This window comes from Hemicordylus capensis, chromosome 3, assembly GCF_027244095.1.
Source record: "Hemicordylus capensis ecotype Gifberg chromosome 3, rHemCap1.1.pri, whole genome shotgun sequence".
Lineage (NCBI taxonomy): Eukaryota > Metazoa > Chordata > Lepidosauria > Squamata > Cordylidae > Hemicordylus > Hemicordylus capensis.
In genome coordinates, this window is record NC_069659.1 from 338,347,725 (window position 1) to 338,374,761 (window position 27,037).

The 27,037-nt window shown below is 45.4% G+C and overlaps 1 protein-coding gene across 1 annotated transcript in view; it reads right to left on the minus strand.

The window, feature by feature from the left end:
• SPATA16 (spermatogenesis associated 16) overlaps positions 1-27,037 on the minus strand; it is a 246,569-nt gene that overhangs the window by 148,107 nt on the left and 71,425 nt on the right. The window contains exon 3 of the mRNA XM_053304770.1: positions 14,266-14,411. Coding sequence (XP_053160745.1) covers positions 14,266-14,411 — 146 coding nt within the window. The remainder of the gene's footprint in view (positions 1-14,265; positions 14,412-27,037) is intronic.

Here is a 27,037-nt window from a genome sequence, read left to right on the forward strand (position 1 = left end):
TCCAGATTGCTAATATAGCGATCCATATCAACAATATTACACCAGCTTCTCATGATTCTAGAAATGTCCTTCACCACACATCCCACAATGAGCTGAGATCAAAGCAGACTGTCTCTGAACATGTGCAGAATGCCCTTAACTCGAACAAAATTAAGTGGTGGTGGGATAATAACAAATGATTGCGAGGGACTGAAGGAAATGCCCCTCTCTGACTGCATTCGAGTGCAGGCAGAGAGAGATGCAGAACAGATTTGATTAAAGTTGAAAAGAGACAAAAGGGAAAGGAATGCAAGTCTTCTTCCACTTTGATAAGCTCAAGATTGTGCAAAGCTTTTTGCCTCATTCCCTCCCTCCTGTTATCAAAGTGTATACCAGAATACATGATGTGCCCGTTTCAAAAAACCTATTCCAGTGATAGTCTCGGTGATCACTCTTTTAATAAAACTTTCTTTGTCTATATGAGTGTACAGGAAACCACCCAACATAACCTAATCAATAACCAATAAGAACATAAGAACAGCCTTGCTGGATCAGGCCCAAGAATGCCCATCTAGTCCAGCATCCTGTTTCACATAGTGGCCCACTAGATGCCACTGGAAGCCTATAGGCAGGAGTTGAGGGCATGCCCTCTCTCCAGCTGTTACTCCCCTGCAACGTACTCAGAGGCATCTGAGGCTGGAGGTGTTCTATAGCCCTCCGACTAGTAGCCGTTGATAGACCTCTCCTCCCTGAAGTTATCCATACCCTTATATTCAGGAACCCTTATATCAGGAACAGAATATATTATAGATTATTCTGCTCCTTATCAGGAGTAGAAATATCCACACCTTATCAGGAGCAGAAACTCCTGAAGTCAGGAATTTCGGGGAGTGGGGTCACCAGTTACCAATCTCCTTTAGCCACCAGTTAAAGCCCCAGGGTATGTTTTTACCTATCAAAACTTCCCTCAAACATGGGGTCACACTTTTGCTCTTGTACCTGCCACCTCACTTTGGCTTTTGTTGGTGTCTTTGCCTCCTGCATTTGCTGCATTTGCCGCACACTTGCCATGGGATGCTGTGTCCCACGCTGCCTGGGTACCCCCTAATGAGCTTGCTTTATGCTTGAGCTCCCCGGAGAGAAGGATTCTCACAGCTAGATTCAGGTAGCCATGACAAATGCCTTTTCTCTTTCTCTCCTCTTTCACCTTCAAGCCTCTATCCCCCTTCCTAGTACAGAAACTTGGTAACATGCCTAACTTTTTCATGTTTTGTACCCCATTACCCCTCAATAAAGCAATTCATTGTTTTCAATGTCACATTTCTGCTTTTTTTGTTCCCCTTCCAGTGCGTCAACACCATGGCTGCAATCCCACAGGACTTTGAGTATTTTCTTGCTGTTCATGGGTCTGCACCCATCTGACGCTAATTTCTCCCACTTTAAGCAAAGCATAGAAATGGACCTTCCTGCCTCACCACAGAATTACCCCCAATGAGACATGTGGAAGCAGGCATTCACCCACTGTGCTCAATAATGGCCTAGGCTGAGTTACCCGAGAGTGCACCTTTTTCTGCAAGATCCCCACTTAAGATCATCTGGAGAGATCTCTCTTTGGGTGCCACAAGTACATCTGGGGCCAATTTAGGACTGGGCTTTCTCAGTAGTCACCCCTAGGTTGTGAAGAGATTGATCATCCCTGGAGGCCTCCAAGACAGCCATAAAGACCCACTTTTTTGGCATCTGAGACATAAAGACCCACCGTTTCAGTTTAAAAACACTAAAATGATGGTTTAACGGTTTTTATATGAGTTTTACGTTCATATTTTATATGGTTGTATTTTGATTGTGAACTACCCTGGGCCATTTTTGGGTGGGCAGTATATTAAAGTCTAAACACTGTAAGACATTTCCCTTAGGGGATGGAGCCGTTCTGGGAAGAGTATCTAGGTTCCAAGTTCCCTCTCTGGCATTTCCAAGATAGGGCTGAGAAAGATTCCTGCCTGCAACCTCGGAGAAGCTGCTGCCAGTCTGTGTAGACAACACTGAGCTAGGTAGACCAGTGGTCTGACTCAGTATATGGCAGCTTCCTATGTTCCTATGCTCCTAAGCCTGTGCACAGACCTAAAGGTTGTTCATAGGAACATAGGAAGCTGCCATATACTGAGTCCTATGTCCCTAAACAAAGAAATAAACAAAACACTCTTTCTATGAGACTCAATAGAACATTCTTTGATGAGGGTCTCATTGTAACTTGCACCAGCAAGGCAGGATATAGATGCTTTAAAATGAATATAAATATAAACAAACAGCAGCCTGCTCCCTGTTTCAGCACATGCAGCACACCAAGCCACTGCTGTAAAGGGGAGGCTTGCGTGTCCTCCTACATCCCCATCCTGCCTTGCTTCTCCTCCCAATGCGATTTCCTTGAGCACAAAACAAGTGGCAGCAACCCGCCCTCCCAACAACAACAATGACAACAACAACAACGGAGGGGGGCACAGAAGAGGCAAAGTGCTTTTATGCGTGGGTGAGCTGTGTTCCACATGTTAGATCTGGAAATAGAAATGGGCAGGTAGGGGACAAGCTAATTGTCTGAGGGGTGCTTGTCCCCACCCTTTCCCCCTCTCTGAAGCCCCCCTTGTTCAGGGTTCGCCATATCTGCATCTAGGTGAGAGGTAGGGATGTGTGGAACCGGTCTGGTGGTCCGCGGTCTGACGGTCTGGTCCGGGGGTTCGTGGGTTCGTGATCGAACCAACCCCCCCCGCCCCCGGTTCCGTCAGACCGGAACCAGACCGCAGGGTCTGGTCCGCGAACTTTTTAAAAAAAATTTAAAATGAAAAAGCAAATACCTGTAGTCCCTTCAGGGGGTTGCTGTAGCCGCGGGGGGTGGGGGGAGGTCTGCGCGGATTCCCTCTCCCCCCGCCAGCCTTCCTCATCACCACCATGGCTGGGTAAGCATAGCCTTTTTGGCCCTTTCGGACCTCTGTAAAAGCATTTTTAAAAAGTTCGCGGACTGGTCCGGTACTGGACCAGGGCGGAGTTCAATGGGGGCCGGACTGAACTGGCCTGTTTCCATTCGAGGCCGGTTTGGCCTCGAATTGAACCAGGCCAGATGGTTCCGTGCACACCCCTAGTGAGAGGTGCAATATGAACCTAGAGAGCTAGTTGTGAATATGGGAGGCATGCATGAACTGAATATCCCACATGGCCTACAACGTTGCATGCATATGCAGGCAGCTGGGCCCATGTGGAAATGGATGGATTGTGTCCTTAACCCCAGGGGGGGAAAATCAGTTGATTATCTAGGTACCCATAACAAGTTTATTTTAGCCGTTTAGACAGGGAATGCATTTTCCATCCTCACAATGTTTGCATACAGGACTCGGGGGTGATCTATTGTGAACAGCAAACAAACAGATAAATCTGTCCACCAGCTCTGGGTTCATTAACTATGGAAGAGAACAAAGAGATTGTTTTCCTTCCCTCCTTGCAAAATGAAAAGGAAGCCTTGTTTCTGAGCATCCATTTTAGCATCCTGAATTATTCCCAGTACATGCGGACACATCTTGCGCTCCCTGTCTTGTTCATAGACTACATAACTGACTGATTTCCCAACAGAATAAGGACTAATTTCTTGACTACCCAAATCTTGCTAATGTCTTCATAACACTTGTCATTTCGAGGAAGAGATGAATCTCTGCTTTTGTGAAACCTGTTCATAGCTGTTTGAGTCTTTCCACTGTAGCTGTAATTTTTATTCCTTCTGGGCAAAAATGTAAAAGACACAGCTTTTTGTACTTCCCTGAGAATCACTCCTCCTCTGCTGTATCACTCTTTAACTGAGACATCAAAATCAATGGGTGTGGTTTTGCTTTTGGCTCAATACTGCACAGCAATATTGCACAGATGGATGCTACCATAATCTGATATTTGATTTCTGACCTATATATTGCAGTGCTCAAACCTTACACCCAATTCTGTACAACTTATTTTCCATTGTGGGGGAAAAATATATCAGTGGCTGTGTGTACAAAATTCTGGTGTAAAGTTAATCGGCAGGGGGAAATCGTGGCTGGAGGTGGAAACTCTTGTGCAAGCTAGTTGGGGTGGGTGCATTTAAGAATAATTATGGAAGGCAAAGTTTGAGGTACATCCAAAGAAACATTTTATTACAAGCCATGATGTGGTTCGATGTCACCGATACTTGGATACACAAGCCCTATTCAGACATTAGGTCCATTCTCATGATCCTAACAAGAGGAGGAGGAATGGCCAGCCAGGGTAGGAGAGCCAGGTATGCTCCCGATTGGTGGCCATGTAAACCCACAACATGGTAGGAGGCAGGGAGAGTGACTGTGTGGGAGGCAGGAGCTGCATCGGACAGCTTTTCGTCCACCCTCGTGAAAATGCTGGGGAGATAATCTGGGTAGGGTGCACCCGTCTGACCCAGCTTCTGCCTCCCACACAATCTCTCTCCCCAACTCTTACCCTGTTGTTTGGGTTTACATTACCACTGATCAGGAGCACCCTCCGCTTCCCTACCCTGATGGGGCACTCCTCCTACGTTTGTTAGGATTGTGAGAACGAACCTGTTATGTCAGATGAGAGTACAACTCATGTATGACTGCTAATGTCTGTACACCTGTACATACACTTTTTTGTGTGAATGACTGTATCTGCATTCATTTAAAAAGTAAACCTGGGTACAGGCCCCTCAAATGCAGGAGACTGTGTTTGTTTGATTGATTAATTTCTATACTGCCCTTCCAAAAGTGGCTCAGGGTGTTGAGGCTAAATAGGGCCAATTTCTCTCCCTTTGCTAAATATAAGAGAATCACCACTCAAAAGTGCTTCTTTGCCTAGTTAGCAGGGGATTGATGAGTCATTGGGCTCATTCTCACAATCAGCAACATAAAGGTAGGAGGCAGAACACTCAGCTATTGCTGCTCATGAGAACCCACAAGTAGCCCTCCAACTCAGCCCACTCAAATGTGGGTAGCCCAACTTTCACTACTATTACTACGAATATTTATACACTGCTTTTTGACAAACATACCCAAAGCGATTTACATAGAGAAATAAAAATAAATAAATAAAATGACTTTTATGCCTTGATGTTTACTAAGGTAGGATGAAAATAGCCTACCCTGGAGTATGATCATGCAGTCAGCAGCCATGTTTGTCATTGAGTTCTGTGGCTAGAGGGGCCATGCAGAGACCGGTTGCTGTACTGAGGGCTGCCTCTCTACTATGAGAGCAATGCATTCTGGGATACTCCCTTGAGTCTTGGAGGCAGGGGCATAGCTAGGGGAGAAGGGGCCCGTGTTCACCACTCTCACTGGTGGCCCCTCAGAGTGAGGGAGATAATAAAGAAAATAGAGTGGGGTGGAGCTAGGGGCCCCCAGTAGCTGCCCCCCTGGTTCTTTCAACCTATACACTCAGTTATAGCTACACCCCTGCTTGGAGGGCCCAGTTCCATTTTTTAAGAATGGATTCCGTGACTGCCTGCATTGTGTATGGGGTGAGTTAGTAGAGCCCAATGGGGGCTCTGCTCATCTGTAGGGATCAGGGTAGGAGTTATTCCCTTCCCTAGATGATCATGTGAAAGACTTTGTTGTGGGATGAAGTTTTGTTTGGCTAAATTTTAATACTTGCCTCGTTTGCTGAGTGTTTTTTAAAATGAAAAATCTATACATTAATAGAGTCATCAGGACACCAAAATTTTCCTCTCACCATAATTTCCCTAACTCCAAGTTTTGTAATGTATAAGGCAGAATTGATCAACAACATTTCCATCCAAAACCATGGGAACAGACTGAGCCTAATATATGCTCTTCTCTGTAGTTTGTGACCTTTATCAATATAAATCTTCCTTGTACTAGCATTCTCCATAAAGCACAATTTTGTTTATTAATATTACCACTCTCCTTTCCCCTTCAAAAAAAAAATCTATAAGAAGAGAAATATCCTTTGCAGAATTTATTACATGCTGATTTACATTCTTGGATGCTTTTTATAATTAGTTTACAGAAGAAACAATTTCTGGCTTTTCTTTTCTGGTATTTCTGCCCTTGATTTAGGACGTCCCTTCTTTTTTCTTGGGTGATTTAAGTGACATAAATTGATGTGTGTTATCTATTTGTTGGATTGAATATGGATCCTGTCCTATCTAAGGGTGTAGGGTAGGCATCATGTTTTTTAAAATAGATAAAAAATTCAAAGGTATGAAATAAATGTCTTGTTGGGGACAGCTGAGGAACAGCTGCTCTGATCCAGCTCTAGGCATTCCTTGAAAGAGTATTTAAATGGGACTACTGATGCCATATTGTGGATGGTGATGCCCATTCATACGGTCACCTCATTTAAAATAATGCAATGTAGATAAATAGTATCCATACCTGGACGTGTGTTTCAATCAGTGCTCAGTTTAGAAGGAGGAAGGTGGGGCTTTATGAAATCCACACACCCCACTCCCAAATTCTCCAATTTTAGCCAAATCATCTCCCCAATAGTTTTCTAAAAACAGTAGCTAGGGAGTTATAAAAGGTAAGGGAATCAGGCTGGATGTCCTCTGGAACTTTTTGAATGTGAGAACTGGTTTTGTTGCACATACTGTCCAGAGGTATACCTAGGTAATTTTGGAGCCTGGCCTCCCCCCGCCCGGCAAGATAAGATACACTTTTTAGAAGAAATTCTTCATAAGATACTTCCCTCTGACCTGCACACCACATTTTGCACATGGACAGTCCTGCCACTTATATTAGCTGAATGCACTATTTTTCTTTACACCAGAACATACTCAGGGAAAGCTGGCAAGGTTTGGAGGGTATTTATACTGATTATATTTATACTGGAGGGTATTTATACTGATTCCAGGCACTGGGTCAGCATTAATTAATTAATCCAGACAATTAATTAATTAATTACTTTTATATACCACGCCATCCAAACAGCTCTGAGAGAGAGAGAGAGAGAAATGAAATTGCTGTCAGTGGCATTTTCATGACACCCAAATTCCAGATGCCCCTAGTGGCAGAAATTCTAAATGTCCCTAGTGGCAGACATGACGTGCAGTGTAACACTAGCATGTAGCTGGGTGAGACGCCTTATCTCTGGCAGCCCCTCTCCCTGGTGGCCCTCGCACATGCCAACTATGCCCCTGCATGTGGTGTCCCATGCAGGTGGCGTGGCCAGCACTCAGAAGGGCCCAAGTGGTTCCAATGAGTTCGTTTTCCAGCTGACAACGACACTGGCTGGGTGTTTTCTTCATCCAAAAGAAAACACCCAGAAGAAAATAATCCAAAGAAAACACCCAGCTGGCCATGAAGCTGACTAGGAAATGAACGCAGGAGGGTCAGGCTGGCCCTTATGGAACCACATCACATGAAGGGGGCATGACCAGCACCTTGAAGAGCCAGTCCTGGCCTCCTGAGTGCATTTCCTCGCTGTCTTGGTTGCCGTTCTGAGTGAGGAAGAGAATGAATAAAATAGGGAGGGGCGAGGGGTGAGCCAGGCGGGTCTCAGGAGCAGGGCGGCTCGGGTTCTTTGAATCTGTCCGCCCAATTATAGCTCTGCTCCTGACTGTGCTTGCGACCCACCAGGGCTGCTGCACATTTGACAGCCAACCCCAGAAATGTTGTGCAGGAGCTCTATTGTACAACTACCCAGCACATGCACATCTGCGTCATGCTTCTTCCATGGTTTTCAGTGCAATGCTGCCATGGTTGGCTTTGACTTATCTCCAGAGAGTCAGAATGCCGAGTTGCACAGCACATTGTGCTGGCCACTCACTGGTTTCATGTAGATGTTGAAAAGCATGTGTGAGCCTATCCCTTTGGGGCTACATACACAGAAGTATATACATGCGCATGCCTCTAAACTGGATTGGGACGTTGGTCGGTGTCTGCAAATAAAATAAAATAAAAAAATTGATTTGCTCCTCTTTGTGCAACAAATTTATATTAACTAACAGCAACATGCCATACATGAACTGCCTGTGAGAGATGAATCCATTGGCTAAGGCTGCCAAGGGATACAGAAATGCACATGGGCAATAAGCAAATAGCAAATGGAAACAGAAGAGGAAGATTTCAATACTGAGCCTCCCAAACCACCACAATATAGTAATGAGAGTGAAGGCTCACTAGAAAGGGGAAAAATTACACAATGGATGACTGGGATCTATTTATAGTTGGAATGCTCAGTGTAATTTATTTATCTTTTTTTGAAAACATACAGCTATTGATTATGCTTCAGGTTCTGTCTATGTTAATTATATCCCAGAATATTTTCATTTTAAAGTGCTGGATGTATCTGCTCCTGCTGACCTGCTTTTAGTAATGTGACGGGCATAGGGACAGCAGATATATTCTGCATCCTCTGTTACAAATTGAATTCAATTATGGTGAATTTGGCCATTATTCCCTGGCATTTCTTTTCTTCCTCTTAATCGGCGAACAATTTATAATGGGTTCACACTTTTATCGTTTTGATGTTGTTAGAGGCTCATCATTAGAACTGTATGATTTCTAACTACATTATGGAAGCAAACACCTGATCCTGAGCTACTCCAGGGGAGCCAGGCAGGAAAGTGCCATATGAGGGTTGGAGTCCATGCATCTGGGGAGGGTTGCTGGTCTTGTAGTAGAGAGCATGAATTGCTCCCTTGTCAAGCAGGTCTGCCTTGGTTTGCATTTGGATGGGTGACGACATGTGAGTGCTATAAGATATTCCCCTTAGGAGATGGAGCCATAACTCAATGGTAGAGGACCTGCTGGCATGCAGCAGGTCTCAGGTTCCCTTCCTGGCATCTCCAGATAGGACTAGGAGAGACGCCCACCTGAAACCTTAGAGAGTCACTATGGACAATAGGCCTGTGCAAAGTCAGATCAGTAAAATCAGACATGGCTTGATTTTACTGGAACTGGAGGGGTTCGGAAAGAGTCCAAACCTGAACTTAAACACCCCAGTTTGGGTTGGACCTTTCTGACCCCCACCGAAAAAAATTGGATCTCTCCAGAGCTCCGAATGGCAGTGAGGGTTCCCCCACCATGTGATCATGGCTGTTGTGGGGGGGGGGACCCATCTTATGCCCTATTTGCCCATCTGCCTGCCTTCCCCGTGCATATTTAATTTTTTTAAAGGTTTTTAAAAAGTGTTTTAGCCCATTTTAAACTCACTATCAGCAGCTGCCAGCCAATTTCCGGGTTTCTCATGTGATTCACTGAAGTTACATCACTTCCCTTTGGATTCCCTGTCCTTACATCAGTTCTTCTGTGACTCTCTGGTGTTGTGTGACTTTTCTTCCGGGTTCAAATACTGAGTAATATAAAGTTGTGCCATCGAGTCGGTGTCGACTCCTGGCGACCACCCATGGTTATTTAATCTTCTCCTCTGCATTTCCCAACTCCGACCTGTTCCTGACTCCAATCACAACCCCAAATCTGACTCTGAATCCAACCCCAACATTTGTTGGGGTCCAAAAGACCCTAAACTGACATTTGCAAGGTCAAGCCAGACCCAACTACAGCTTTTAGGTCTGTGCACAAGCTTAGGACATAGGAACATAGGAAGCTGACTTTTACTGAGGCAGACCATTGGTCCATCTAGCTCAGTATTGTCTTTACAGACTGCCAGTGGCTTCTCCAAGGTTGCAGGCAGGAGTCTCTCTCAGCCCTATCTTGGAGAAGCCAGAGAGGGAACTTGGAACCTAGATGCTCTTCCCAGAATGACTCCACCCCTTAAGGGGAATATGCGTCCTCACACATGTAGTCTTCCATGCCCCTGCCTCCAGAACAGCATGCCTTTCTCTAGTTCCATTAAATGACTTGCATCGTCCACAATTTACAAAACCTTTAAAAAAATAATTTAGGATGATGTTCTATTATGGCACATAGGTTCTATCTATGCAACTAGGGTGGACCCTGCTTAGCTAAGGGGACAAATCATGCCTGCTATGACAAGACCAGCTCTCCTCCCTTTTGGCTTAATGGACAAAACTGAACTAGATGGTCTTACTTAGTATAAGGCATCTTCCTATGTTCTTATGACCCCAGAGTGTACAACCTTCTCAACTATGTGCTGGTCCACACATGCATGTTGATGACCTGGTGACCTCACTTGCAGCATCACATGGTGGCTTATATATGTGACGGAAGGATTCCAGACCAAAGAGGAGAGCTGGACTTGAGGTACCAAGACTGAATTGTCCCATTTGCTAAGCAGGATGTGCCCTGGCTTGTATTTGAATGGGAGAAATGTGTGAGTACTGTAAGATATTCCCCTTAGAGGATGGGGCCATTGTGGGAAGAGTACCTGCATGCTTACACGCAGAAAGTTCCAAGTTCCCTCCCTGGCAGCATCTCCAAGACTGGACTGAGAGAGACTCCTGTCTGCAAACTTGGAGAAGCTGCTGCCCATCTGTGAAGACAATATTGAGCTAGGTAGACCAATGATTTGACTCAGTAGAAGGCAGCTTCCCATGTCCCCATGTTCCTGTGACTTGCGTGTCTTCTTGTATCATGTCATGCTTTTCATGGCGGTTGGTTCACAGATTTCGGGCCCCGTAGACATGTGAACTTGTCTCGATGGTTATATTCTGCCTTATTCAGACTGACTTGAGTCGATGCAGTTTTAGGTTTTAGCTTTAGATAAATTTTATTTAAAGTACTAAATAACAGAGGTGGGGTATACTCTCCCAGTCAGGTCTGGAATTGGGCCTGGAGACTATTTCCTCTGAACTCAGAAAACAACTCAGTATGTTGTGAGCTGAATCAACACCCAGTCACCCCCCTCCCATATTTACTTACTTACTTACTTACATTTCTAGCCCGCCCTATACCCAAAGGTCTCAGAGTGGGTAACAATAAAACCAATATAAAACATAATTAAAATACAACATCATAAAATCAAAAATACAGTAAAAAAAAATACAGTGCCTGAGAGGGGAAGAACCACTACATCTTGAGTCAGAGGCCAGGGTAAAGAGGTGTGTCTTCACCATTCTCTTGAATGTGCACAAGGTCGGAGCTTGGTGCACCTCAGAGGGGAGGGCATTCCACAGCCTCGGGGCCACCACAGAGAAAGTCCTCTCACGTGCCCCTACCCCTTTAACTGCGGACAATGGTGGCACTACCAAGAAGGCCTCTCCTACAGATCTTAACTGATGGGCACGTCTATATGGGAGAAGATGTTCCTTTGGCTATTTGCGGGCCAGGGCTTTATAAGTCACTGTTAAAACCTTGAATCGGGCTCGGTGGCAAATTGGCGAACAGTGCAGTTCCTTTAAGACTGACGTGGTGTGCATCCAGCCAGAAGTGCCCATCAGCAGTCTTACTGCTGCATTCTGCACTAGTTGCAGCCTCCGAACCATCTTCAGGGGCAGCCCCACATACAGCACATTACAATAGTCCAGTCTGGAATTTGCCAGAGCATGGATCACTGTGGCCTAGCTGTCTCTGTCCAGAAAGGGCTGTAGCTGGCAGACAAGCCTGAGTTGAAAATAAGCACTCCTGCCCACCACCGCTACCGGGGTCCTTATGTCAACTTAATGTCATAATTACGTCATCAGGGTTGTGACAGGGTCCATTCCCTACTTCAACCCCTCTGTCAACCTCCTGACCTCCTTTTATATTGCAAACTGCTTTGAAAGCAACAATTATAAAGTGGTATAGACATTTGAAAATAACCACACAAATTGTTCCCAAACTGTGCCATACGACTTGCATGCCCTGATACATTAATTAGTTCTACTACTAAGATGTATATTTATATACTGCTATTCTGAGGAGAGCTGGTCTTGTGGTAGCAAGCATGACTTGTCCCCATAGCTAAGCAGGGTCTGCCCTGGTTGCATATGAATGGGAGACTTGATGTGTGAGCACTGTAAGATATTCCCCTCAGGGGATGGAGCCACTCAGGGAAGAGCAGAAGGTTTCAAGTTCCCTCCCTGGCTTCTCCAAGATAGAGCTGAGAGAGGTTCCTGCCTGAAACCTTGGAGAAGCCGCTGTGAGTCTGTGAAGACAATACTGAGCTAGATAGACCAATGTTATGACTTGGTAGAAGGCAGCTTCCTATGCTCCTATGTTCCTCCCCACTCCCCCCCCCCCAATTATGGAGGTGCAGTCCTCAAAAATGGGAGCAGGCTTGGAGAAACGGTGTCTCCAAGCATGCTCCCAGGCTGATTTAAAGGGTCTGCACCTTAGATCTTGGGGGGAGGAGGCAAAGGCAACCCACCACTAGGGACCCTGACTAGGTCTGACTCATTATATGGCAGTTTCCTATGTTCCTATGAGGCAGCCTACTGGATCTCTGTATGAGCCTTCCTTAACACCTTCCAGTAATCTTCCATATGTAAATATGTAGAATTATTAAAATTTCCCCGGCTAACTGAGCAAAAAAGACACGTTGTAAAGTGGTGATTCCCTTATATTTAGCAGGGAGAGAGCAATTGGCTTTATCCAACCCCAGCACAGCATCCCTCCAGTGGCTGTTGCTTGTATCTGCCTTATGTTTCCTTTTAGATTGTGAGCCCTTTGGGGACAGGGGACCATCTTATTTATGTATTATTCATTTTTATATGTAAACTGCTTTGAGAACTTTGGTTGAAGAGTGGTATATAAATTTCATTAGTATTGGTGGTGGTGGTGGTAGGGGTAGTGGTGGTAGTGTGAATAATTTTATGGTCAGTGAATAATAGAAAAAAACAAGGGCTCAGTGACAGAGCACAAGCTCTGTGCAGAATGAAAAAATATTAGAGCTGGAATTGCTCTTGGAAGTCTTCTAGTTGAGTCGCCTGCTCACTGCAAGAAACTGCAACATTGGTCTCAGGTTCATTTCTGTTCTGCTGCAGCCAGCAACATGGGAGGGGCCATTAATAGGGATGTGAATGAAGTGGAACATAGGAACAAAGGAAGCTGCCATATATTGAGTCTGACCATTGGTCCATCTAGCTCAGTATTGTCCACACAGACTGGCAGCAGCTGCTCCGAAGTTGCAGGCAGGAATCTCTTTCAGCCCTATCTTGGAGGAGCCAGGGAGGGAACTTGGAATCTTCTGCATGCAAGAATGCAAGTGCTCTTCTCAAAGCGGCCCCATCCCCTAAGGGGAATAGCTTACAGTGCTCACATGTAGTCTCCCATTCAAATGCAACCATGGTGGACCCTGCTTAGCTAAGGGGACAAGTCATGCTTGCTACCACAAGACCAGCTCTCCTCTCCACAAAGTGTGTTGTGCACATCCTGGGGGGGTGGGAAGCAAGCACTTTAAGAGAAGGAAAGAAGGTCTTACCTGCTCCTCCATGGCCCCTCTGCTGCCCCCCGCCACCCCAGCACGGCGTTATCAGGATTAAATGCTCTACTGTGCCCTACTGTGCAGCGGAAGGGGTTGGTATGGAAATAGCATCTGCACATGCGCAGGCATTATCTTGAGGGGGTCAGCAACACCATGCTGACCATTCAAGATGGCGCCCGTACCAGCACAGACACCATTTTCATGCTGACCCTGCCCTTGGGTTGCTGGGAGCAGCCCTGCAGCCGCGCAGCGGGGCGTTTAATCCCAATAGCACCATACTGAGGTGGCGGGGGGTGGCAGAGGGGCCAAAGAGGAACAGGTAGGACCTGCTTTCCTCCTCTTAAAGCACTTGCTTGCCCCCACTGAAACAATCTGGTGGGAGTCGCTCGAAGCATTGTGTCGCCTCAAAACAGAGGCTCTGAAATGCTTTGTGCTCATCCCTAGCCATTAGTGGTAGCGCATATGCTTTGCATGCAGAAGGTCCCAGGTTCAATCTGGCACTTTTAAATACAGCTGGAAAAGCACCTACCTGAAAGCCTGAAGAGCTGCTGACAGTCAGGGTAGACAGTCCTAAGCTAGATGAACCAATAACCGGACTCCGTATAAGACAGTTTCACATGTTTAATTCTGCTGTATCTGTGCATCAGGTGTGATCAAATCAGGGGCATATCTATGATTGAACAAGGTTGGGGGTATCCGACCAGTCTATAGGGCTTTAGGCCAACATCTTACTCCCAGTTTCGTGCCTTCAAGCCCATTGAGTGGGTTTAAACACAAGCAAATGGGTGCAGATTAATGCCAGCACCACAAATTGTGGCTGAAAGCTGACGATCAGCCAGGGCAGTGCCTATGCATTTTTGACCATAGACTCAACTGTGAGCTCTTGAACACATTTCTCCCAAAACTGATCTTTGTGAATACATTTACAAATATATGCTTGGAATCTTCTCATAAAAGAATGAATCAGCATAAATGTCTATATATATGTACATTTACCTGTGGGAATGATTCAGTGCAAGGTCAGGCTTTCTCATCTTCAAGTAGCAGATCACAAGCTTTGTTTCAACAAAACTGGCAATACTTGAGATGTTGTTTGGAGAGGCTTCAAAGGGCTTCCCTAAAGCTGCACCTTTGCTGCAAAGCTTGCAAGAAACAAAAGCAACACTTAGTATTTCGATGAGACAAACCGGTGTGCCAGCTAAAGGCATTTGCAGATGAAATATACAGCCAGTATTCTTCTTCTTCTTTTTAAAAATGAAAATAACACCCAACACTTATATAGCACTTTAGAATCCTCAAAGTGCATCACATACCTTATCTTGCAGTCTTGTAAGCATGGGAAATAGCAGTCAGAGGTATGGGAAGCAGGGGTGAAGAAGCAGGAGGAGTAGGGACAACTAATGATGGAAGCAAAGATGAAGGAGTTCTTTTTGTAATTCCCTGTCTGGAAATCTTCTTCATCCCTACTTGACTGATTTGAGAAACTGGTTCAGATAATTGACAAAGCATATCCAGAGCTGCTCCAAATACTATGCAACTTGGAAGGCATAAGAACAGCTCTGCTAGATCAGGCGGAAGGCCCATTTAGTCCAGCTTCCTGTTTCCCACAGTGATCCACCAGATGCCTCTGAGAAGCTCACAGGCAAGAGATGAGGGCATGCCCTGCTCTTGCTCCCCTGCAACTGATATCAAGGCATCTTGCCTCTGAGGCTGGAGGTGGCCTATAGCCTTCAGACTAATATCCATTGATAGACCTGTCCTCCATGAATTTGTCTAAGCCCCTTTTAAAGCCATTCAAGCTAGTGGCCATCACTGGATCCCATGGTAGAGAATTCTATAGATTAATTATGTGCTGTGTGAAAAAGTATTTCCTTTTGTTGTTCCTAAATTTCCTGGGCATCCATTTCATGGGATGGTCCCTAATTCTAGTGTTGTAAGAGAGGGAGAAAAATTTGTCCATGCATAATTTTATACACCTCTATCATGTCTCCCCATAGTCACCCCTTTTCAAAACTAAAAAGTCTCGGATGCTGTAGCCTTGCCTCATAAGCACTCCAAGTTCACTCATGGTCCGCCTTCAGACATCATGCCAAACTGGAGGCCACCATGCCAGAGGTTTGGGTTTGTTTTCATCTGAAGGCGGGAACCTTGTTTCCATGACAAAGTTGATCCGAGGTTTCCGGCCACAAAACTGAATTGGAACCCTTTGTTCTTCTTCAGTTTCACCGCCAAAACCTCTGGTTGGACAGTGGTGTCGTGTCATCTGAAAGCTGCCACTGTTTGTAACCAGAGTTGAGGGTAGGAAGCTCCTCCCTCTCTCCATCTCTGGTTGGCTGCTGTGGATGTTCATCATTAGAAGGAGGAAGCCCACAAATCCTGTTCCTCCCCACTTTCAGGCTCCTAGACTCCAGATCTAGATTATCTGGGAGCGTGGGGTGGAGGGATGAGGCAAAGCACAAGTCTGTTGAACGCAGTGGTCCATTGGATCCACAGTTTGCCGTTGTGTCCGAAGGGGGCCATGGTAACCATGAAATTGATTTACCAAACCTAGTGCTCCTCACCCTGAGGTGTGAGCTGTGTCTGAACTTCTAGTTCATTCTAGGCAAGCCCACTCCCTTTGCCATTGGGACCAATGACATAGCAGATGACATAGGGAAGGCCTGCCAGTTGAAGGAGAGTGCAAGGCAGGCTAGGATAGCATCCAGAGCCTCACTGGCACACCCGGCCAGGGGTGTTTGCCTACCTCTGGCCCAACTCAGCTACTTTCAACAATCCAAAGTATGTGATTGTCTGCAGCGATAACTTCAAGTTCCCTCCATATCTCGGACTTGCAAAATATTGAATGTCTCAAGGAAAAACAGAATATTATGGAGTGAGATTTGAAAGATATAAACCGCTTTGAGATTATTTTAATAAAAAGTGGTATATAAACCATACAATACATACATACATACATTTTGTTTTAAGAGATGGCTGGCATACTGCAGAAGAATATACAAGTCTAGTTAATCTGCACGCATGAAAATTGTGCAACTACACAAGCGGCACAAATTGCATTACGCAACTTGTATGCATGTCATGTTATTAGGCTGGTATACCATTGCACAGTATGTCAGCCAGTATCTCTCAGACTTGAATTTCAAAATTGAATTGCTGAAGCTCTGAATTTTCAGAAAAGTAAAATTCAGAATCTTGGCCAAATAAGTTGCACTCAATTTATTTCCAACCCTGTGCCAAATTACAACAGGTCATCCTTGAGGTCTGGAAGGGACCTTGCAGGTCTTCTGTGCAACCTCCTGCTCAAAACAGGAATCAGAACAAAATATTGTGGGTCTCAGGACGCACTTAAAAGCAAAACTACCATTATGTCGAACATCCACTGGCATACCTAAACTGGAAGTTGAACACAGATGCCCAGCCAGGATGGTTATGCTGCCTGGCTGGGGACAGAGTCCTCACTGGCCTCCTTGTGTGGCCTAATCATCTTTCTGGATCACAAGAGTTGCTGGGACTAACACAGACATGAGGCTGGCTAATCGGAGCTGTGCTGCATGCCAGGAATTTTAATCTCGTTTTTCCTCAAGTGATCTAGCAATTGCTGGTTGTGTCACTGCCACAACATCCAATCCGTTAATTTGACATTTCAATCTCCTAGGACACTCTGCTTCTAACCTAAAAGTCAGCATTCTCCAATGATAACTCCACTTCAGGAGACACCGGCATGCAATTGCTGTACTAGAATGCATCAGCAAGTTTGACAATATTTGTTTAGGATTCTGTCAAGACCAAGGTTTTCTCTCCCATGGTGGGTATTAAATTAGCATAGCAAAGCTAGGAAAATGGTTATTGCTGACCACTGCTGTTGTTTATGGCCCTTGAGCTTATTTTGTATACCAGGGATTCCCAACCTTGAGTCCCTAGATGTTGTGGGACTACAACTCCCATCATCCCCAGCCACCATGGTCACCAATGTGTTGCAGTTGCATGCAATTGAGCTTTGCGTAGAAATGTCACAGACTGTAACCCTCTGTAGACATCATCGAAATTGTGGAGGCTGTTCCTAGGTACAACATCCATGGAAGCATGTCTCACCATCTCCACCCCCATTCCATGGACTCAGTACTTCCATGGTATAAAAGTATAAAATTGCCTTTTATAACCTTTCATTTCTACATAAATCTATTATTAGAAATATGCCTATATTGTTTTTCAACAACAAAATATGTTCTTGAAGCAGTTTCCATAACCAAAGGTATAAGAAAATAATTCCCTGTCCCAAAAGGGCTCATCAGAAAGAAAGAAAAACAGAGAGAGGGAGGGAAGGAAGGAAGGAAGGAAGGAGCGAGCATAAAGGACAGTTTATCCAACTGGGATAGTTGCTCTTCCTCTGTGAAAAATAAGAGAGTCACCATTTTAAAAAGCTGCTTCTTGCCCAGTTAGCAGGCAGTGGTTTTGTGTGTGTGTGTGTGTGTGTGTGTGTGTGTGTGTGTATTCTGCTCACTAATACATCATGCATCTGATGAAGAGGGCTTTAGTCTACAGAAGCTTATGCCACAATAAATCAGTTAGCCTTTACAGTGCGACAGGACTCTTCTTTTGTGTTAGTTTCATTAATATGCAAATGAACAGCATTAACCCCCCAAAATACAAGAAGTGTTCTCTGCTTGCATCAGTCCCTTCCGCACTCCCTGTGCAGGAGAGGCACCTCCAGCACCTCTCTTCTCTCGACTCTGGCACCAGCATTATTATCAGTGGCTCACGTGTTCTACCATGGTAGAGGGATTCTCACAAAGGCTGCTTCAGAGCTCAGCCTGAGCATTGCTGAGCAGCTGGACGCACATGGAGGGGGAGAGAAAGCAATTTTTGCTAATCTCCTCTCCCTCTAAAAGTGGTATATGGTGGGCAGGAATATGTCCCTGAAGGCTGCGCAGGGACAAATGTGCTTCTTGAGGACCCCCACCCACCCCACCCACAAGTGGGCTGCACAGAATGTCTCCCTATATATAAAGCAGCTACAAGAAGAGGCATAAAAGGAGAGAGAGCAGCACAATTAATCAGCAGGCAAACATCCACTTGTGAGAAAAAACCAAGATGGGGGACAGCTGGGCCTCAAGGGGCTGGGAGTTCCATAACCCCAAGTCCTACATATGGTACCGAGGGGAATGGGGAACAGAGATGGGGAAGGCCATTAAAGAAGCAAAGGGGGGGACAATCCACACACACCCCTCTCTCTTTTTGCCTACAGAGTGCTGGGGACCTCCTAGATTAATCACTTTGCTCAGCCGGCTGCATTGTGCACAGTACTTCCCCGTTGCTGATTCAGAATTGGTGCAAGATCACCCTGCTTATGTAACATGCTTGGACTGAATATTGAGCTTCTATTCATTGCCCATTATGAAAAGCTTTCAATGAAGCCTATTAGAGAACATGAAGGATAAAGTGTACCCCACAAAAATGGTATTCTAGGACCATTTAGGATCATTTTCTCCCAGTGACCAAAGTGAGAGTCTAATTTGCATATTCCTGAGTCACTGAGGAGGGTCATGCCCAAAGAAATATAATTCTGGAACACCTTTTATGATCCCTCCTCTCACTCAACAAGAATAGAAGAGGTTCAGATTAAAATAGGCTGCCCTAAATCATCCGTGAAGAAAGCCAAGGAAGAATATAAAGTAGAGAAATAATAAAAAGCAGTAATTTCTATTCTTAATTCTCAGTTAATGGGAGGGAATCCTTTTTTGTTCATCTGAAAAGTGGCCCACAGAATGCTCTAAGGAGGGAACAGGCCTGTTTTCATATTTCACTCTTATTATTCTTCCATGGAATTTAATGTAGAATAATCACATTATTACTGCACACTTTAAAAGCATTCTGAAATTCTAATGCAAGGCTAAGATTCTTTTTCCGTTTATATAAAGCAGTTTAAGCAGCTCTAGGGGAAGAGCGTAATTTTCTCTCTGTTCCATCCATATCTTTCTGTGAGCACAGTGGTTGCAGACCGTCTCACTGAGAAGTAGGGTGTCTTCGTACATATGGAGACCGGGATAAAATAGTAGTTTCAGGGGAGCGAGTTAGAGTGGGAAAATGGCACTGGGGTGGAAAAGTGAATCCCCCTTCCCCAGCCCTGAGCTAACTTGCCCTCTGCCTGCTTTTGCCCTCCAAAAGCAACATGGAAGATCTGATCACAGGTCTCTTGCCACCTCATCTAGTTTGATGCTGTGATATCCTCAAACACTTACTGGTCCTTCTCACCATGGCATCAGTCCCTGCAAAATATTCCATAGTTTGCTTCATTCCCTCCAGCTTAGGTTCTAGGCCTACACATAATAAGACAGTTCACACAACCAGAACGTGGGTAGGACAAGCATCCTACCCAGTTTTGAGAGCTGTGCGCACAAAACTGATCATGTGTGAGTAAAAATCACAGTAAAACGTGCAAGCAGTGATCACCTGATAAGCAGCAGCTGGATATAAGGAACTGGATTCCTCACTGGATTCCCCTTTACAAGCATAGGCCTTGAACTGGGTCAAACTGGTCCAAATCAGAGCAGGCTCATTCCATTTTGAACTCAGACTGGCCGCCTTTTGGGAGGGCCAGTCTGGTTTCAGTTTGAACTGGCTGAATTGGCCGAATCTGCACACCTCTAGTCCTACCCAGCAACTGCACCCAGCTGTTGAATGAGGTAGGAGGGAAAGCCCTTGTATCCAGCTGCAGCTTAGCAGATGATCACTGCCAATGCCTCCTACCTTTTAAAAACTCACATATGATCAGAAAGCTGGATAGGATGCATATCTTACCCACTGCTCCTGCTAACTGGGCTAAGAAGCACCTTTTAAACACGGTGATTCTCTTTATTTAGCAGGGGGAGAGTAACTGGCCCTATCCACCCCCAGCACAGCATCTCTCCAGTGACTGTTGCTGGTGTCTATCTTGTGTTTCTTTTTTAGATTGTGAGCCCTTTGGGGACAGGCAGCTATTTTATCTACCTATCTACCGATGTAAACCACTTTGGAAACTTTTGTTGAAAAGCAGTATATAAATATTTTTGATGTTGTTGTTCCTGATTCTGTGAATGTGCTTATGACTACCATACCTTCAGTTGGATCAAGGCCATGAATTGCATTCCCGCCTTCAATAGGTGTTGCTACTCTATAAGTAATTGTACCGGAAGCAACTTTAACTGAGAAACAAAAATTTGATATTTATTACTAACTGAAACATAGGCTAAGAAAACAATAAACAGTGTCTTATGCAATGAGAGAGAGAACCTCTCAGTTTGAATTTAGGACAGCACGTAAGAAGCTAAAAAGAGGGAGGAGCTTAATCTCTCTACGCACACACACACACCCCCAATCACTTTGTTCTTTTATACTCCAGGTAAAGACATAACTATTCACTCAGGCTTTGATTTTTAAAATTGACCTTTTAAAAATTAAAACCAAAACCAAAAGTTTTTACATTGTTTGTATTGTATTTATTATTATTATTTTTTGGTGTGTTGTGATTTGATGTGTTTTATGTGTTTTTGTTGGATGTTTTAATGTTTTGTGAGCTGCCTAGAGGACAATTTGTTATGGGGCGGCTAACAAATAAAGTTGTTGTTGTCATTATTGCTAGACATTAGTCCTATTCAGACATTATGCTGTACCTATGTTCAGATGTCCGTACACTTTTATGAATTACTGTACATTTGTATGAATTACTGTACATGTGGAACATAAACTTGGGTACAAATGCTTGGCACAGTTACAGGTGTGGAGGGAGGCTGACAGTGGCCCATGTTTGGCCATGGCCCCGCCCCACGTTTGACATCAGTCGCTAGCCATGCCCCGCATTTGACGTCAGATGCAAGGGCGTGGTCTCCGTCCCAAATGGGGCCACGTGGCCCCATTTGGAAGGGAGATCAGCCTGCGCTGCCTCGCGGCCCCAGACACACATGCCATATCTGACGTAAGGTGCAGGGGGCGCTATTTCACTCCCAAACGTGGCCACGCGGCCCCATTTGGGGCAGAAATTGGCCCACGCTGTGTTGGCAGCGCAGTGGAGTGACTCTCCCTGCCTTTTAAAGGCAGAGAGAACCATTCCGGCTGTGCTGCCAATGTAGCGCAGGCCAATCTCCCCCTCAATGGGGCCGCGCAGCCCAGTTTGGGAGGGAGATAGTCCCTACTGTGTTGGCAGCGATGCCAGGAGCAGCTCCCTCTGCCTTTAAAAGGCAGGGGGAGTCATTTCATAATTCCCCCGCATTTGTACTTGTGGACACTGTATGCAGATTCTATGAGTGTTGTCATAATATGTGAATAGGCCCATAAATTTTCATTCCACCGGGAAACGGAATCAGCTAATTTGCCTCAGCAGCTGGCTGTGCACAACTCTGATTGGCTGGTGCCTGTGCAATCATGAATCCACCTTCCTCCTCTGTCTAGAATAGTTTTTAAATTAAAAATTCACAAAAATCCCCTACTGATTGTCCTTTTATTCTTTTAAAGTCCCAAATTAACTTGAAATGCAAAAACATATCAATGGCTCATTAGATAATAAAATGGTTGGCAAAGCAACTGAAGATGGGATGGGAGAGGGGCAAAACCAAAGCTTTCAATCAGCTTTCAATTCACAGGCAAGTATGTGTCATTTGTAGTGTGAAGGCAGAGAGAAGCTGGGTTCTTACTATGGAAGGAAAAAAACCCCAATCTGAACTTGTTCTGATCAGCACAACTTCATCACAATAAATTACTGGTTTGGGGCCAATGTGTTTTAAATAATAACATTCTCTCAGATATTGTGCAATGCAACGGTGTAAACACCGTTGACGGAGCTGTGCATCAGGGCTGCTCCTCTCTGGCGTAACATTGCACAGACACAGTTGCACAATGGGATGCCCATGGTTTTCAATAGACGACCTATTGTGCAACTGCATTTGCACACCGTTACACTGGAATGGAACTGCCCTGGTGTGCAACTCCATTGATAGTGTTTACATGGGTGCAGCAGCATGGGCGGGGCTTCTCCCACCCACATTGCATTGCGCAATATCTGAAAGTTATTCTGTAAAGCATATTGGCCCCAAACCATGGGCCCTTCGGTAACTGTACAATTATGGAAACCTCTCATGCCAGCCCTGGATAGGTAGCATTCTGGGGTCAGCCTGAGAAAATGGGCAGGTTCCCATGATTGCTGGGAAATTAGTAAGTTGGGAACCTCTGGTTCCCGTTGAGTGAGTGCCCCCCAAGCAGGCATATCATCCCAATATGCCAACCTCTGGTTGGCAGCCAGACTACCAACTTCAGACCAACTTCCTCTGCCCAACTACAGCCCTCCATTACAGATCTCAGGCTGAAGTTGGGGGCTGAGGTCAGGAGGTTTGGCTGCCAATAACAGGTTGGTGGGTTCGGATGACATGCCCAACGGGAGGATGCGATCACTGGGAACCAGAAGCTCCTGCCTTGCTGACTTTCTGGCAATTGTGTGAATCTGCCCAGAGTATATGGAGTGCTGAGTTCTTGAAGTACGCTATATAAAGATACTAAATATGATTACCTCTTTTCTTTTATCCAGCCAGTACCAGGAGAAATTGTGGATCAGACATGACATTCCTCGATTTAAAATTTCCAATATAATCTTGTAACAGGTAACAGCCATGCAATGGAGTTTATTGCTTGTCCATTGCTTACTCCTGCTCCTGTCTACTGCTGCTGCTACTACTTATACATGCTTTTCTACAAAAGTTCTCAAAGAGGGTTACATAGAAAAATAAAGTAGATAAATAAGATAGCTCCCTGTCCCCAAAGGGCTCACAGTCTAAAAAGAAATGTAAGACAAACAGCAGTCTCAGCCACTGGAGGGCTGCTGTGCTGGGGATGGATAGGGCCAGTTGCTCTCCCCCTGCTAAATATAAGAGAATCCTCACTTTAAAAGGTGCCTCTTTGCTCACTTACTAGGGGATGTCTGTCCATCTGTCTGTCTGATGAAGTTTCTCTGTAGGAAAAGCATAGAGGCTGTTATCACACACAGCCTAACCTGAACTAGGGACACCCTGTCCGAATTAAGCTGCATATGACAACCACTGGGATTGGCCCTGATCCTGACGGGAAAGCAGCTTTTAAGCCTGGCTGTTAGCCAAGGTTAAGTGAGCAAGTGCTCCCTTATCCCTGGCTGTCTGCTCTTGTGTGTGAGCAAGGGCTGCTTCCAGCCCAGTTGCACATGGAGATGGGCACCTAGAGTGCCCGTCTCTTGTGGCGGGGATCCCCCAATGTTGTGTGTGTGTGTCATGCAGTATATTGTGGACTTCATGGAGGCTGGGACAAGAAGTCCCGGTTCCAGAGCATGGAGCAGGGCTGATTGTGTGGGACCTTGGTCCACACTCCCACCAATTAAACAGTGATCATCTGGGGGGAAGGCAAGGTTTAGGAAGCCTTCTTCCCACCTGCCTGCCTGGTAGGCCATGTGAATGGCCTCATAGTCTATATGAATCAGAGAAGTACATTCAGCACAGTTCAGCAAGCAAGTATTGTCATCAAAGTAGGTAGTTTTTTGTGGGGGGGGGGGAGTGGCAGGGTTGTAATGCTTCTCGACAAACTAGGCCCTGCTATGGTCTCTGTAACAATTATGAAAACTGAAGAACTGAGGCTGCTTCTGAAACAGCCCATACTTAAATGATGGTGAGAAGGAGGAAATCATTTGGGATCATTTGTGATCTCTACATTAAAACCCTGCCCTTGAATCCTTTTAGAGGTATCTTTCTTGTTATTAAAAAACCCTAAACAACTTGAAAAGCTATGTTTAGCACCGTAATCCTTCCAAAGTCTTTGAAAAAAAACCCAGAAGCTATTGCAAGTTGTTTGAGGATATGAGATGTCTTCCAGATGTTCTTTGATGTGGAAAGGACAGAATGGTCTTGAATTTCAAGCACTGGATTAGGCTCAGGGGTGGACTGGGATTCCATTAGCAGCCCCTCTGGACTGTCCATCTTTGGTAAGAGTGTGCATTCATTTTGGAATGAATGAAGAATTGAGCCAAATGGGGCCCATTTGGTTCAATTTTGATTCATTATGAAATGGATGATAATTACTCATAAGGAATCATGAATGAGTTCATGTTTGTGACCCATTCATGACTCTTTTGGCAAGGTGGCAGGGGGCCTTCTCTGGGAGCACCTCTAAGCAGTTGGTTCCTGGTGTCAGTTTATTTTCCCACAATGCACTGGATGTTGCATTAGAGAATTGTGGGGGAGGAGGAAAGCTCGCTTTCAGTGGAAGTTGTGTTGCCAACTTGGGATTTTTATAGAGGGCATGTGACTATTTTGGGTGTATTATGGCATCTGAAGTTCTGGGGAGCAGCTGGAACATTTTCTTGGCTCAGGACACTTTGCTCTCACAAGCAGCTTCTCTTCCTTTGTCTCTGTCCCCTGCCGGCATCCTGCTGACCATCCATCCAGTGGGGAAGCCAGAGGGGAGGTTCTGCTTCAGTGGAAGGCTGCAGAGCCCCGTGATGCAGGAACATGGATAGGTAGGCCCAGCAGGTTCAGCTTCCTTCCTGCCTTCATGTGGTGCTGGTGGCGGCAGCAGTGAGAAGTTAGCAGTTAGCTAACTAATCTGAGTGAAAAGCCACCTTTTACCATGGTGAAACTCTTCTATTTATTATGGGGAGAGCAACTGGCCTTATCCAACCCCAGCACAGCATTCTTTCAACCCCAGCACAGCATTCCTTGCATTTTTAAAAAAAGACTGTGAGGCCTTTGGAGACAGGGGAGCATCTTTTTATTTATTTTTCTTTGAAAACCACTGTGAAACCATCTGTTGAAAAGTGCTATATAAATGTTTGTAGTCATAGAGAACAGTGAGTGAGTGGGAGTCGGTGCAGTCAGCACTGCTCCAGCATGCAAAGAGGATGGCTCGGTAGCTAGCTGGCTGCCCTGACTTGGCTGGGGAAAGAAGGCTGGGTGACCCGTGGAGGAGGAAGACAGAGGACTGTATGTGTGGTAAACCTAAGGAGGCGATGAATTTATGGCTAAGAAGCAGGGGCTCTGAGAACTCTGCACCTAGACAGCAGACTGAGAAGACATACAGCTCACCTGGTCATCAGCATAATCCGCTTGTGGAATTCTCTGCCACAAGATGTGGAGACAGCCAACAACCTGGATGACTTTAAGAGGGGTTTGGATAACTTCATGGAGGAGAGGTCTATCAACGGCAACTAGTCGGAGGGCTACAGACCATCTCCAGCCTCAAAGGCAGGATGCCTCTGAGTACCAGTTGCAGGGGAGTAATAGCAGGAGAAAGGGCATGCCCATACCTCTTGCCTGTGGGCTCCCCAGAGGCATCTGGTGGGCCACTGTGTGAAACAGGAGGCTGGACTAGATGGGCCTTGGGCCTGATCCAGCAGGGCTGTTCTTATGTTCTTATGCAAATTTTATGCAAAGTGGAGATGTTTTGGAGACTTTTTTTGGGGGGGTGAAAAGCGTCCTCTATCTCCACTTTTTTTGGTAATGGATATTGACTTTTTTCACCATTTGAACCTGGCAGCCCTAAGTGGAGGCCACCATTTGTGTGTGACTACAACCAGTTTTTCCTCCCACAGTGCCCTGGACCAACTTAGTATCTAGGGCATTGCGGGAAAACAACATGGTGGCATTGAGAAGCAGCTCCAGAGAGCTTTGCTAAAAGGACAAAAAGTGCATAGGGAAAATGAAAACATGTGGAATTTATCATGAAACAAATGTGAGTACAATTCATGAACAACTGAATGAATAAAGTTTATTTGGATACATTATACTGCTATATAGTATGGTACTGTTGAAGATACTATTATCCCCATCCCCCATTAATGAAAAATGAGAAGAAGGAGAGGAGAGCTGGTCTTGTGGTAGCAAGCATGACTTGTCCCCTTAGCTAATCTGGGTCTGCCCTGGTTGCATATAAATGGGAGACTAGAAGTGTGAGCACTGTAAGATATTCCCCTCAGGGGATGGAGTTGCTCTGGGAAGAGCAGAAGGTTCCAAGTTCCCTCCCTGGCATCTCCAAGATAGAGCTAAGAGAGATTCCTGCCTGCAACCTTGGAGAAGCCACTGCCAGTCTGTGAAGACAATACTGAGCTGGATAGATGAGACCAATGGCCTGACTCAGTATGTGGTAGCTTCCTATATTCCCGTTCCTAAGTGGGTAAAATATGAAGATTGGTTATTCTCGGCGTCATGTGGCAGGGGATGATGGGAGCTGTAGTCCTACAACATCTGGGAACCCAAGGTTGGGAACCCCCACTCTATCATTATCAGAGGAGAAAGGAACAGCCATATCTGTTCAAGGGACTTCAAAATTAGTTGGACATTTGCATCTAGCAGGTGTCTGTTGAATGGGAGACTAGAAGTGTGAGCACAGGAAGATATTCCCCTCAGGGGATGGAGCCACTCTGGCAAGAGCAGAAGGTTCCAAGTTCCCTCCCTGACATCTCCAACATAGGGCTGAGAGAGATTCCTGTCTGCAACCTTGGAGAAGCCACTGCCAGTCTGTGAAGACAATACTGAGCTAGATGGACCAATGGGTCTGACTCAGTATATGGCAGCTTCCTATGTTCCTAAAATAATTGAAAAAACAAAATCCCTATTCAGTGCACTACTAATCCTTTAGAGTTGCAGTTTAAGAATGAGACCAGATGTTTGATTCTCCTGAAAGTACAGCATGGTCCCAAATAATACAAAAGTCAGCCATTCCTGCTTTTAAGACGTGAATTTCATTTCAGGAAGTGCTTCTTAAGGAAGGCTACTTCTGGGAATGC